Below are 15,040 nucleotides of genomic sequence, written 5' to 3' on the forward strand. Positions count from 1 at the left end.
AAATAAACAGAATAACAAAATATAACCTTGAACCTCTTTCAGATATTTAGACTTGTGCATTTACATGGTTGAAGTTCATAAGGAATCAGTAAGGCTTGCACGCACATTTCTTAAGACATACTGGCACATATCTGGTGTAATATAGTGTAAAGACACATTAATGTGCAAGTGTACACACGTCAGTATGGTATGGTAAAGTAAATCGTACCACGTTGGAACAGAATAGCCCAGACCTACTCGCTATGTTGGCAAGGTTGTCAGCTCTGAAAAAAAGTTACAAGAAATAAAAGCCTGGCTCTGATATAAGTCTAAGCCAGCTTCATATAAAAGCCTAGTACCTTTTTCAGTTGAGGTAAATAAAGACACTGGTCACTATTTGAGGAAATATGGCAGAATGTGCGTATACATACACATGCACACGCACGTGACTGGAATTAATTTGATTTTGTTAATTAATAGAACTCCGACCCTGGGGTTCCAACGCAACTACAGCGCAGCAACCTATTAAAGAGTTTCTACAGCATCTAATCAGAATGCGTAAAACAATCAGACTCTAATTAGATTACAACTCAGGCAGTGCTGTGCAAGTAAATATTGTTTATGAAGTCACTAAGATGAAAAACAACATTGAAATTGGAAAAAAAAATATTTGCTGTCTGAAAGGTCTGAAAGGATTCTAGTGATAAAGGTGAGGAGATATCTGCATAAATAAATAAAGACAGCAGCACTGAGTTCAAAAGGCAGTTATCATGTGCTTGCTAATGAGAGAATGCTGGATCTCTGTAAAATATAGAGCATGGTCTAGTCCTTCTCTATATGAAAAATGTCATGAGATAACTTTGGTTGTGATTTGGTGTTATATGAATAAAACTGACGTGACTAAGTGAGAGGAGAAAAAAAGCAGGAGAAAATGGAGCTTGTTTCCAGTCCTGCCGCTATTTCTTCACCCTCTATCTGTCATACAAGGAGGTCTGGAAACCCTGTGGGGTGATTTGACATTTTGTCATCAGGCTGATTATGTTTCCCGCAGGTTCACCCCCTTCAGACCTCCCACACATGCTCACAAGGCCTTGCAACTGCACCAGGGTCTTTTATTATTTGCTGAGTTTATGGGTCAATGAGAGCTGGACACAAAGTACCGTTATGTAGAAAAGACTAGAGAGAAATCGTATAACCTACACAGCAATTAAAAAAGGCAAAAAAAAAAAAAAAGAAAAGTGCAATGCACAAATTTGACAGCAAAAAGGCTATCTGCTGTGTGAATGCTGGGGTTGATTTCCAACCCCAGAATTTAATAAATTTTCAAATTTGAGTAAAACAAATTACAAAAGGAAGTCATGTTTTGTAAATACTATTCAATTTTCTAAGAGAAAAGATTACAGTGCTTTGGGCACATGTAAAGTGTTAATTCGTCATTTCGAAAAGACTCTTTCAGTTCAAAAACTGCTCAAAACTTATCTTCTGTGTCCAAGCTGTGACCCTATTTACATGGTTTCCTGTGTGAATGATGCAAGTAGCTGTGGGACACATTTTAGATAAAATAAGCTCTGTCCTTCTCCGCTTTCCTTGCAAGAATTCCTGAATTTGGCTATTCAGCTGTAATTTGATAGGATGGAGGCAGAAGATAACTGATTGTGTGACAGCTTTTTGGGGGAAAGTTATTGTGGACTGGGCAATGATGGGCAGGTGCCTTGGGCAAAGACTGTCTTCTATTCCCACCTTGACAGCTACACAGATAATATGTTACTCCATCAGCTACTCTGGGTACAACACCTGGACACAGAAACTGCACCATTGTAGCTCGTATCAGAGACCATCAGAGCTGGGTATGAACATAATACATGATTAAAACCAACTTGTCCACTACAGACTTGTTCATGCGTCTCAAAATCTAAATCTAACAATTTAGATCAGTCTTTCCTGACTGCAGGTCTTTTAGCATTGTACTATATATGCTTGCATACCAATGCAGCATCGTTTATGTCGAGGCATTTTGCAGGGACAGCACTTTATGGACATAGTGCTTAAAAAATTATTAGGGTGCTAAATTTTTAATAGCTAACTTATAGGTCATTTATGAGTTCGTTCTTTTATTATAGTAAAGGGTGGGTGTTCTTTTCCGACAACAAATTTCACTTACTGAAAGCTGAAGATTTAGCCTATAACCTGTGAGACTGTGTTTGGATTAGAGATGCTTATAGGCACGACAACAGCAAGCGAATCTTGCTCTTCCTTTGAGAGCGTGAATACTGATTTTTTGAAGCCTTAGATAAATGCCAGTATCTAACTTAAAGCATAAATTTTCCAATTATACTCACATCCTTGTAATATATTCAGACTTTGCTGTGCTTTTGAGACAACTCAATTGACTCATTTTAAACGTTTCAATGAGAAAAGATTTCCATGGCAGCTCTCAGGATGAAAAATCATTAAGAGCGCTCCTATCTTGATCGCCTGTGCCTTCTCTTTAGATGCCTTTGCAGAGCAATATGCAACTATTTAAATGGTTACAGGAGGTTCATTTGCCTTTTGAAAAAAGGAAAGTCACTGCCTTGAAGACATGAGAAGCATTTATATGTGGCCAGCTAAAAAGAACTGGTTCAACAGGCTCAAGTAACCCAATAAGCCCCAAGAGGGAAGAGTGGAAAGTGAAGAGGGTGTTGAGTCAAAATCTGGATAACGGTTCTTAACTGCTGAACACTAGCAGCTAAAACAAATGGCCAAATGTGTACATTTAAGTCGCTTAAATATTTGACTCACTTACCTGAAAAAGGTGACAAAGAACTGGACAAGGTCCATGATACTGTTGTGCTGGGAGAAGGCGATCTATTGGAGAAAAAGAAGAGAATGAGAAATGACTAAAAATACACACCATGGTATAAACACAGGTTTAACTCACCATACTAAAGATAAATTAGGCTTCTGAAGCATTCTCAGTCACTTCTAATATACAATATATATATATATATGTATATTTCCATAAAATTGTCTCTTAATAATTTAATTCCAAGAGGAATTCACTCATTCTGATGGAGCTGTTGATCTGTGACATTGTGACAGGGGTAATGCGACGTGGTGTCAACAGTTCATTTTTGCGTTTAGAGCTTCTGAAAGACCACAGAAAAAAACTGTCTGGAGGACCTTCTGCTTTTGCTTGTGTGAAAAAAAAAATCTATTTAGTGGAACAAGATAAAAGCAGGCCTTTTTCCTTGCAGACAATCCACTCTTAATGAAAAAAAAAATCATTTTTCATTAATGTTTCACATCATATGAAACATTCATCTATTGATATTTTTATGAGTTGACTCAAATATGCCTAATTCTGGGCCAACACCAAGCTCTTGTGTAATGACTTGAGGCCAGAGATGAAAAAATACTAACTTATTTAGATGTTTTAAATAACTTTGTTCTGGTATCACCACTAGCAAGAGCTACTTGCTTTTGATTAAACATCAAATTCGAAATAAAACATTAAATATTAATATTTTACAATTCTAAACTTTACTTTCAACAATGTCCCATCTGCTTGAGGCGACTAACATATAATGTATCTCTTCTGATTAGATTATGTACATGTATAATGGGTCAGAAACATCTTTCACCTTCATTAAAAAAGGGGTTGCACACATTGCTGGGAGCTAAATCACATCTGATAGGCCACATCATGGAGACAGGTCATTATCTACTGTAGACGCTTCGAAGGCATTTTGCCCTGAAAGCATTTAGACACACAAACACAACGCATCTGCAGCAGTATCGAGCCTCTTCTTGTTAATAGCGCACAGGGTCTGGGACAGGGTACAAATTGTGCTTTTAGAGGTAGATTATTTGCATCATGTTTGATGCTTTGAATGCTGATGAGGCAGATATTCAAAAAGGTACTTATTTTGGTGATTCAATCTATCACTGACAGATGATGCATTCGTCCTATCGTCAAACCTAATGGCCAGGCCCAGGCAGTGCAGAATTCAAACACACTATTTGTTAAATAAAAGGGCAGAGGCACTAGTTTACCACTGGAGGTGGTAAGAAGAAAAGTACCCCTCTTTCCCCTTGCTCAATTATCCGTAGTTGACAACCTACAGAGAGCAGTGATCTGATAAGAACTACGTGCATTTTTAAGGTTATTGAGCAGGACGGAGTCTTCACAAAACGGTTATTCTTTCGACATCTTTGCAAACTTCTCCTACCTGTGACTTTTTCAGTAGAAAATGAGAACCGCTGATCTGAAATGAGATGCTCACTGACATGGCTAACGTGACACAAAATCACACATTACACAGATGTTCTGAAGGCTTTTTTGGTGAGTGGGACATTTCTATTTAGTGCTGGAAACCCTGCTTTTCACATAATATGAGGTCAAAGCAATATGTTTAAGGTCAATTTGATTTCAATTCATCAATCTTAGCCATCATTTGTACATTCATTACAAATGGTCTTCCATTACATTGAACAGACATGGAGTGAAGGCACAGAAAAATCTTCACTCAAGACCTCCCTTCACTATCTTTCGTCATATTTAATGCTTATACCAAGGGCTCAAACCCTGAACACAAAAGCTATTGAGTGCATCCACAAATTATTCACTATTGGAAATCGAATAGAGAACTATTACCGGGCCAGCTCTGTAGATGGACTGACCCCAAAGATGTTATACGCAATCCCACCTTGTGGAAAGTGGGCCAGAACAAATGTAAAAATATTCACACTCTTTTAGCTCCATTTTGGTCCCCATCAGCTCCTGTGGAAAAATATCCTGCTCTTTAGCAGCTACATTCTCCTCTATGTTCAACAGCTAGTCCTTAACCTTGCCTGCCTACTGCTTTTTAGAGCTTTTTGCGCTGAACACAGCTGTCTGCTGCAGCTAAAAAGGACGCCGCGAGAGCAGCGAGAGCAGCGAGAGCTACGTTTTGGGCATGAAAACCAAAACAATACACTGATTGATGCCATCAGCCTCCACAGGGCTGAGGGAATGGGTGAGTGGGTGATAATACTCTGTGGGTTTGTCACTATTAGGGACACATTTTACATTATTTTATTTTTATTATTTAGAAATTTAATCTTGCTGATTCTTGCTGAAATAGGGGAACTGGTGGTATTTTTTGAGCGAGTTAAAGTGTTGAAATTTGGAACACAATTTGATCATATTTGTTTGTCATAATCGCAGCTCAAACAGCACTGCCTATATCTGAAAGGGTAACGGCCTTGTGTCTCTCAGTTTCAGTCACATTAGCACTGTGTGGCCTTAACCCCATTTTAGTTTTGCTGCCTGTAAGACTAAACTATGAATACTTTTGTCAAAAGCTTAATTGTGGTTTTCCTGCAAATCCCAAAATAACAAGCAAATAATATTTAATTTTTCAATGTTTTGTACTTTCACTACACAGAATCAGTCGTCTCCATTCAAACAGAGGGCAATAAATGGTTAGACAGTGCTTTGCTTTTGCCACCTAAAGAACAGCTGTGCACCTATGCACACTAATCATGAGTAATTAGAACAAAGGGCACTTGAAATCACCCTGGACTCTGGAAAACAAGGATAACATTTCATATAACAGAGATTAGGTTTAGACCACCTGAGTCAATCCCGGGTCATAAAACACTCCTTACCTGGATCTTGATGGGCCATGAGAAGTTACTGACATAGACATAAAAGGTGATATTGGGGTTGCTTCTAAAAGTGAACTTCTCACAGGAGAAGCTGTCTCTGTATTCCTTGATGTTAGTTTTGGACACGATGGGCACCTCCTCTCCAGAAATGGTTCCAGCTGTCGGGGAAAAGACTTCATATTCAGCACAATGCTAGAGAGCTCACCTACATGCAGAGATGGCGCTTTAGTGGTTGCAACATATTATTATGAATCCATTAATGGTTTTATCAAGCCATTTGGGACAACAGGAAAGCTCTCATAAGCAGTTATCATTATGTCTTAAGTGCATTAAACTTCTTTTTGGTTGACCTAACACAGCGTAGAGCTTTATTGTGTAATTATACATGCTGTGCATATTTTATTGTTAAATGGATGTGGGAGAAAAGCACAGTTTGAAAGAGGGACTGATGTGCTGCTGCCCATAGGTCATGACTGAGTCATATTCATCATCTAAATCCATATCGGCACCATCAGCTAATGCATTTAGCATATCTGAGACCTAAAATTTAGCGCATTATGCCCTTATGGCCAATGCAGTCTCTTTGAGAGCAAGAAAAATAAATCCGTATAGATAAGCCATTGTCTATTATAAACACTTGTTTGTGTCAATTTATGTTCAGTATCAACAAGAAACATTTAATATCTGAGAGTTTAAACTGAGTTAGTTAACTTTAGAGAGCGTCTTGTTTATATATGTTCTTCATAAAATAAAAAATGATGTATTCCCCATCAAAGCCCTTGAAAAAATAAGTCTATTTTCAGTCTATCTAAATGTTTCAAGTCATTTCTTATTCTTCCTCATGTCAGTGGGTCCTCAAAATTGACATTCCAAACCACAGCTCTGAAACAAAAGAAGTGAAAATGACAGCTTGAGTGTGGCTACGTGAGCATGTTTATCTTAATTGAAATCACCCTCCTCCTCCCACCCAAAGGCGCTTCACGCTCTTGTCGATTGTCGAGAGGCTCCCGTTCCTTCTGAGACACAATATCTTTGCTGGGGAAAGGGGACCCAACTTCAAATATTAATGACGGTGCTCCGAAAAGGTTAAGGTGGCACAGGGGAGCACAGGAGGTTAACGTGCTTTAGTGGTTGGTAAATGTCATTGTTGTGGGGATGGAGAAAGTGGCAGATGACTTGAGAGGAGGGGAGGGCAGGAGATAAATGGCAGGACTGGACGACTGCAGTGTCCTTGGGTGTCTTTCCTCAGGGGGCCTATAATATCCACTCAACAGTGACACAGTACACACTAACAACAGAGAGTACATTATTGCTCCTGTTGTACCAACTGACAAAATGATTATTAACCTAAAGCAGATCCTCTGCATTAGAAACTCAGTCTCCAAAGCCTCAGACACCCTAAAATGGCAGTTAAGTAAATGTGCTGGCAACTAAAAAGCTTTTACAATGTTGTTTAATCATCACGGGTAATTATAAAATAAGTAGAAATTATTACAGTCGGGTTTCTGACCGATAATGTAATATTTAAGTCAATTTGAACATTGCATACATGCATTTTATTATTTCAGTGAATATTTTACATGATTAAATGCCCATGTTCTGGCACTGAAATGACAATAAATAAAGAGAGAATATATTATTATGACGAGAGTGGATTTTACCTGTTGGTATACAGCCCTGTGTGGATGATAATGGCTTCTAATTGATGTTGGAAACAAACTGAGCATGTGTCATTTTCCTGCAGTAGCAAATGATGCAATGGGAGGTAATTCTGAATATCTGCTGTATAGTATTTGCTGACCTTCCATAGCTAAAAATTATCAGTTATATTTTTGTATGAATGTTTGTAACATCCAAATATGACGTGACTTGTGACAATATCCTCAATTTTACAATTCTGATACCCTGCGACCCGAATCTCTAATAGCGATTGTGACCTCTGCCATTTGTACATAAAAAAGTGTTCTTACTGCATAACTATTTTATTACACACGTGTTTTTTTTTCTTTTCAACAAATTGGTGCAGAAGACAGTGTTTGAAATGGAAATATGCATTTCCACAAACCAATGGGTGGATTTAGAATGCAACGAAACAAGGTTAAAAAAAAAACTAAACTTTCTTAGAAATTGGATGATTATTCAATCCCCTATGTCAAGACTAGAGTTGATGCATAAATAATATGAGACAATGGGCTGCATACACAGTTCGGCCCTCATCCAGTCAAACACAAGGACAAAAACAGAAGTACTTTTTACTACACATTAAGAGATTGCAAGTAAAAGTACCTGTTGATCCCACCGACCAGGTAATGTTGAGGTTGAAGTTGTTGGATGCATTAATGGACATGTCCAAGTTCTTGTTAGCCTTCAGATAGGGAAGATAAAAACACCACAACATTGTAGTCAAATGTACGATAAAAAAGACCATCACACAAAGGAAAGCTCATACTAAAAGCAGAGATGTTTTGAATTTGAACAAGGATTGAGAAAAGGATTCAGAAAGCTCTAAACAATTAGTGAGTTGTTCCAGGGTTCTAGTGGAACTTTCCAGCAGCTTGAGAAACAGCCACCGATCAATGATCATCGATGTTAAATGTGGCAGCGTGTGATCTGAGATCTCACAGAAAAAAAAATCAATTTATGGTACCACTTGTTCCTGTTGACTCTGTTGAACTTTTTCCTGAAATGATTACCTGCTCAGGTGAGGCCATAAAATTGATGGCAGTGTAGTGATTATCATCTTCTTGGATGAGACTGAAGGTGAACTGGTAGTCGATGAGGAGATTGTCTATTCAGAAAATCAAAAGGGGAAAAAAGGGCTTACATCCTTTCCTGTGGTTCAACAATACACCACATAAAAAATAATTATGAAAATATGCAGCCTAAGTTGCCTGCTGTGGCTTACACTACTATGAGACTACTATGACAGCATAAATATACAGAGATATGCTATGTGATATGATGAAAAGAAACTTCCAAAGCAACAGACTGACTGATGGAGACAAGTGAAATCAAAATGTCTGTAATCAAGTCCAATGACTGCAATCAGGCTGCACAATTTTCTCATCAAGTAGAGAACACGTAGGGATACCTGACCCTGACAGCAAGCTCCAAAAATTCCCCTGCAGCGATTAATGAAATATCAAATTATTAACTAATAGTGGTCATGCATGAATTCACAACACACAATTATCAGGACATGCATTAAATGTCGATGGAGTGTAAAGTATGGATAAACACATAATTCAGACTGGCAATTACATTTTGGATTTGGATCACGGACGTTTCATTTGTTGTTTGCGAGTACAAGGGCAGCAGCAGATGATTTAATTTCCAGCAGGGACATTTTTTGGCATAGGAATGAAATAAATAAAGACGTTATAATTTATCAGAGTCTGAGCTGTTTGTATGAATCCAATCGTGTAGACTAAAATGGTTTTTCACTTAAGCTCGGGTCAAATTGGGTGGATATCATTTTGTGTGGGCGTGGCAAATTGTGAAGTGGAATGGCGTGTTGATTCCTTGATTCAAACTTTAAATAGTAGAGCTCTAGCAGTTCTGCATTGCTGACCTTTAAAATGTTGAATATCATGGCGGATATTTGTGTGTACGTGGCTGTGACAAACCACAAACACAAGCAAAACTGTAATGGGACGACTGTGTGTGATTTTTCAATGTCACACTGAGGCTTTTCTGTTTGACTTCATGAGCAGTTACGTATGACAGTAGAAGGGTTTTAATCACACAAACAATTTAGGGGGGTTAACAGAAGTGAGCTCAAAATTACCAGTTACAGTGAGAAGACAGTTACTAAACACAACAAAGTAGCTGGATAATGAGTGCAGCATGTTAAGCCATGCTAAGTGACTTTTTAGTCAAGAGTGTCATGTTTACAACACTGAGCAACAAAGCTCAAGAAAAACGCCCAGTGGTGTGCAGAGGTTAAAACAAGCTCCAGGCTTTTAGTCGCTGTCTTCCACTCGTCGAGCCTGCTGTCAGGCTACGGCATTTCAAAAAGGGACAAAACCTTGGCAAAGGCTCTGTTGTCAGTAGCACAGTGTTGAAAGAGAGACGTACTGCAGCACCGTGAAGGACACCGCATCATGCAAATAAACACACAAAGCACAAACAACACGCGCTGTGCACACAGGAACACAGAGTTGGTGGCACTTGACTGCACTGGGCGTGAACTTTGTGAGGTTTTTTTTTTCCATAATGCATCACTCACCTTGATGTATTTTCCGTGTACTCTGCACTCAAGTCAAACTAACATTTAGTCAACTTTCTAAATGAATGAATGAGTGGGTGGGTGATTGAGCGAGTGAGTCGACAAGTGGAGAATTTTTACTCCTCCGTCTCCTTGATTAGCTCAATCACTCACTCATTCTGATGCGCTTGACATTTTCACGACAAGTCATTCTGTCACCGAACAAGCGCCCCTGGTGCCAAAGTGCTAAAATGCTCCATCTGCCCTGAGCAGAAGAGTGGAAGTGTAGAAGTGGGGGGAGAAAGAGAGAGCGATAGAGAGAGAGAGGGGGAAAGTGAGAGAGAGAGAGAGAGAGCATAGCCAAGAATAATCAAGGAGGTGTGTGTGTGTGTGTGCATATGAGCTGCCTCTCCAGCAAGTAGCTGTCCAGTGCAGAATTACTCACAGTAACAGGTTCCTCTGAGTGGATTGCCAAGGTAACGGTTTTCTGAGTCACATCTGCAGTGAAGAAAACAGAGAGGAGAGAACAAGATGAAGAGGAGCGCTAACAGATTGAGAGCAAGAATGCCTCTTATCGGGAGCAGTGTGCGCCAAGTGCCAGCGCATTAGCTCCTGCTGTTGGCGCCTCATCAAGTCTCTTACTTCTGACAAGGAGGAAATAATCTGATAGTTTGCAAAAGTTAATTAGATCTCTCTCAAAGTCTTGTTTATCAAAGCAACACAGTGACACGACACAAACTTTATGTGCCACCTGATGACGGAGCACAGAGTGTGTGGCATCTAAAAGCAATGACTAAGTTGGACTAATCCCTGAAAATCCTCGCAGCAAACAACTCAATTTATGTAAACGAATTCTTATTTGATTATTTGAGATACATAATCCTAAAAAACTGAGATGTGAAAGCCAAATCGAGAATAACCACCAATGGAGGTGAATGCATTTTTTAGTGAATGGATTAGATAAGAGCGTGCTCATTCAGGTTTCAGAGGTGAGGAGCGGGGAATGCCAAGTTCAAAACAGCCCAGGGAGAGTTTATCTTTGTGTCACACTCATGTTTGTTAACTCAAAGTTCGATAATCAAGAGCTCAGGGTGAACATCTTCTCAAAGCTCGCAGCACGTGATTTGTTTACTTTTGATTGCAAAATGATTGCACCATTACTTTTGATTTTCCCCTCAGTTCATAGCAAGGTTTTGGGAGATACTCACAAAGATGGGGGAAACCCTGATCTTGAGTATCCACTGGATGGATGAAATGTTGACCCAAGCCAAACATGACACCAAAACCTCATCTTATTGAAGTTCAAGTTCAATGAAAATGAAAAATTTTTCATCATGTTCAGCCTGTCAGAGCAGTGTTGAGTGTGATGTAGCCCCACGGCATGGCCCAGTGATCTCAAGTACGCCTTCATCAACACCACCTTTTCTGTTGCAGACATGTTCATCTGGATGTTACTGATGTCTGATGTATTCATCGCCAAATCTGGATATAGTAGTGTTACATTATTATTGTTATCTGATTGAACTGTAAGCATTTAGATCGGATTGATCGGCGTTGCATTCATTCAATCACATGGAGTGGCAAAGGTGGTAGGTTCCAACTATTAATACATTATTTTTAGTGGTCCACTTAAACAGTTCTAATTACTTTTCCTGCCTATTTCATCCCCTTTACTGCTTAAGACTAATTATGCACTCTTAATTGCACCAAGACCTACACTGACTGTTACAGATGAGTCAAGATGTGAATGTAATTTTTTTTTTAATCAAATAATTAATTCAGTGTTTACCTACTCTACAATCTCTGCAACCTGGTTGGGAATCACTGTGTCAAAAAAGTTACACACTTTCATGAGAAAATTTTTCCATGCATATTAAAACCTTTTCTTAAAAATGTAGTATTCATTTATACATGAGGCACACAGTGACAAATACAGGTTGATTTTCCCTTTAAAGACCCAGCAAAGCAAAAATTACTTTTTCCAATTCTGACAATAAAACTTTAACAAATATGAAGTCAACAAAGAGTAGTAATTTCCAGAAAAACTAAAAAAGTGAACTATAATTTGAATGCAACAGCGCCAAAAATACATATATAGAAACCATAATTACCCTGTGGTTAACCCATGTTTTGTGTTTTCTCCAAGTGTGAAATGACTGTTAGCCCGGGGCCAATGAATCTTTAACTCCAGCTAATGAGGGTCCTGACCCAGGGCTAAACATGGTGTGAAAATTGGACAATTACTGGGTTCTATTTCCCTCCAATCCATTGTCGTTAGTAGAAAAACACTCTAATTCTAAAGCCTCGGGCACTGCCACTGTCCTCGAAAATAGCAAATACAAGCACTAACTGATTCTAGACAGTGAAAAGATGCACAGCTGTAAACCTTGCAGTGTTTCACTACTGCATGATTGCGATTCTACTGGATGTGCAACCATTTGCAGACTTTTTCTGAAGGGTGTGAATGTGTTTCTTAGGTCCTGCAAAGGTCACGCAGTTTGATCAAAGGACTGCAGCTGAGCACAATGCGCAAATTTCATTTAACAACAGAGATAGTGTGGCATCAGCCAAAGTAGTCTGACTTCAAAATGAAGTGCTGCTGCGCAAAATAATTTGTTCCTGAGTGTCATTGGCTGCTCTGAGGATACATGTGGGCATTAGTGTGTTTTATCAGGTTTGTGGATTTCCAAAGGCCCATACGAAGGGGAGGAGGAGGAAGAGGTGGAACATATGGCGGTGTTCATCGGATTACGATGCTCGACAACTCACCGTGAACAGTGATGTCGTCCCTCTCCTGAAAGAACACACGAATGCTATAACCGCTAATAAAGTGAAGATGATGTGACAGTTTGAAACATACAAGACAAAACTTTTTGCACCATGGCTGCTTTAAGTTACGGACAAAAAATTAAACCTGCTGAGATGTGGACATCAGGGACGGTCAGATAGGACACAGAGTGAGGAACGAGGGGGCAGACCCACCGAGAGACACGAAAGCCGCTGAGGAGGAGGAGGTGGCGGCTGGTGATGTTACAGCGAATGAGGATGACTGGGCCTCTAAAAATAATGCAACGTCGGTTGCTCTGTAGCATTTTGCATTCACGAGACAGACGGTGTCACCAACGAAGGTGCTACACAAAAAAATGTCAGTCTGATGTGGGTGGAGGTAACACATCTGACGTGTTTTAACACCTTAAATGTCATCGAGGAGAAATACTGACAGAAAAAAAAAAAGTTGTGAAAGTCGAACTTATATTTTAGCTCTAATTTTCTTTTAAAAAAATGAAGTATAAATTCTTCGTGTTGCTTATGCTTATTCATCTTTTTTAACGCTGTCATGTCCCAGACACACAGGGGTACATACATAATAAACCCCTGCTTTGAGGCTATTTCTGAACCCATATCAAACCAGCAAGTCCTGAAGAACAAGCAAGAGGGCTCTGAATGATCTGATGGGGACAGGACACCGAGCTCGGGAGGAGCCAACTCTGACAAGGACAGGGTGAAGTGCTCTTTAACTACGGTACAAAGGACGGAGGACAAATGCTGCCACAGGCTTTTGAACCTTACAGAACATCACTCCTGGGGCGTTTCAGCTGCCTGGCATTTGCAGATGGCAAAACACACACACGAACCGCTCATCGTGAAGTGTATAATGCAACTCCTCCACGCTGTATCTTAATTTAATCTACACCTGCATGCATGCGTGCACACATCTGAACTTGAGGCGATCCCCCTGCACTGTATCTTAATTTGATCTACACATGAACCTTTGTGTGTGCTTGCGCACACTCTGTGATTTAAAATACACACACACACACCAAGAGAAAAAATGTGCCATGAACCTATGCAATGCCCTTCACACATACTGTATGCAGGCTGGAGCAAGCACACACGTGCACTAACTCTCACAGCGGTTACCTCCAGCACAGGAAGAATCTCCAATGATGTGTGCATCCAAATGAGGACTGTAATAAACAAATATTTCTCCTAACCGCTCTTGTTTGACTCATCACTGTAACGCAGTGCAGACCTCATCAATTGTTTTTCAAAAACAATTACATTCCGCACTGATGCACCCTTCACTTCATTACTGCAGCTATTATTCAGAGGTCCTAATGGCATCGGTGGCTGCGCTTACACGCATGTGTGAAAGCGTGCACGTGTGTGCTTTTGTGAGCGCTGCTGAAACGACACAGTAGCCTTGTGTGGAGGTCTTTGTTCAAAGTTAACTGCTGGGTATAGTGCGAGTGCATGCCAGACTGCGGTTGGGGTGACAGTGATTACATGTAACGAGATACCAGAAATTGAATTACGAAAAGGGAACCTCAAACACCCCACCCCAGCTGCTAGTCAATTCATAGGCACACTTATTAGATTACACCGGAAAAAAGTGATTACTTGATTACTCTAACATGTTTGAATGTGAAAGAGCATCTTGATTTTGAGATCGAAGTCGGCATTGAAAGAGAAGCTGTTGATAATGACAATGCTAATCGAATTACAGTCTGCAAACGAGACTGAATTAACAACATATTCTAGTGGTTTATGTTGCTTGCTAAATGCTAAGCCAATAATCGGTAACGGGCTGCAGAAACCTTCTCCATAGCTGGCTCCAGATCTGTACGAGCACATCCTCCCTCTAAATGGCTGATGATGATTGGCCTGCTGGTGCTCGGCCTGTTCTAATACTTCATTTCGATTTTGTGAAGTAGAGACAAAGTCGTTACTCTCAGCTGTTAGCCACCTGCTATTCAAGTGTTGCACTCCATTGTACTGCATTCCATCTGGTGGCGCAAATTAATGTGACATTTTGAAAATTGTGCAAAGTGTCATTTATTTACTGTCAAAGTCAACAGAAAGCTTTTGGAGAGGTCTCGCTCTCCTCCAGCCATGTTTCCCTCTGAGCACTTCCCTTTGTGTTTTTCTTTTTCTTGTACTCTCATCATATTCACGTACTCTCACCCACTGATCAAGCTTGTTGTGAATTTGTAACCATGGACTGATGTCATTTCCCTTGTAATTTCCAAGAGATGAACTTTGCTGAGAAACTGTCTTTTTATGCCCCAACATGGTGGTTGTTTCTGCTCAGGATGACCCCGGCCTCGCTGCTCTCTAAATACTGGCATCAGCATCAGCCATTGAAAAGCCCATATGGGTCAGTCACCAGTTACTTGTTTTTTATTTTGCATGAATATGAGGAAGAAGAGGATTAGCTATATA

General features: G+C 39.8%; 1 protein-coding gene across 1 annotated transcript in view; it reads right to left on the reverse strand.

Moving 5' to 3' along the window:
- atrnl1b (attractin-like 1b) overlaps positions 1 to 15,040 on the reverse strand; it is a 60,204-nt gene that overhangs the window by 20,566 nt on the left and 24,598 nt on the right. The window contains exons 21-25 of the mRNA XM_046376555.1: positions 10,263 to 10,315; positions 8,304 to 8,398; positions 7,897 to 7,975; positions 5,611 to 5,768; positions 2,765 to 2,826 (exon numbers count right to left, since the gene is read on the reverse strand). Coding sequence (XP_046232511.1) covers positions 2,765 to 2,826; positions 5,611 to 5,768; positions 7,897 to 7,975; positions 8,304 to 8,398; positions 10,263 to 10,315 — 447 coding nt within the window. The remainder of the gene's footprint in view (positions 1 to 2,764; positions 2,827 to 5,610; positions 5,769 to 7,896; positions 7,976 to 8,303; positions 8,399 to 10,262; positions 10,316 to 15,040) is intronic.

Source organism: Scatophagus argus, chromosome 21 (genome assembly GCF_020382885.2).
Source record: "Scatophagus argus isolate fScaArg1 chromosome 21, fScaArg1.pri, whole genome shotgun sequence".
Taxonomy (NCBI): domain Eukaryota; kingdom Metazoa; phylum Chordata; class Actinopteri; family Scatophagidae; genus Scatophagus; species Scatophagus argus.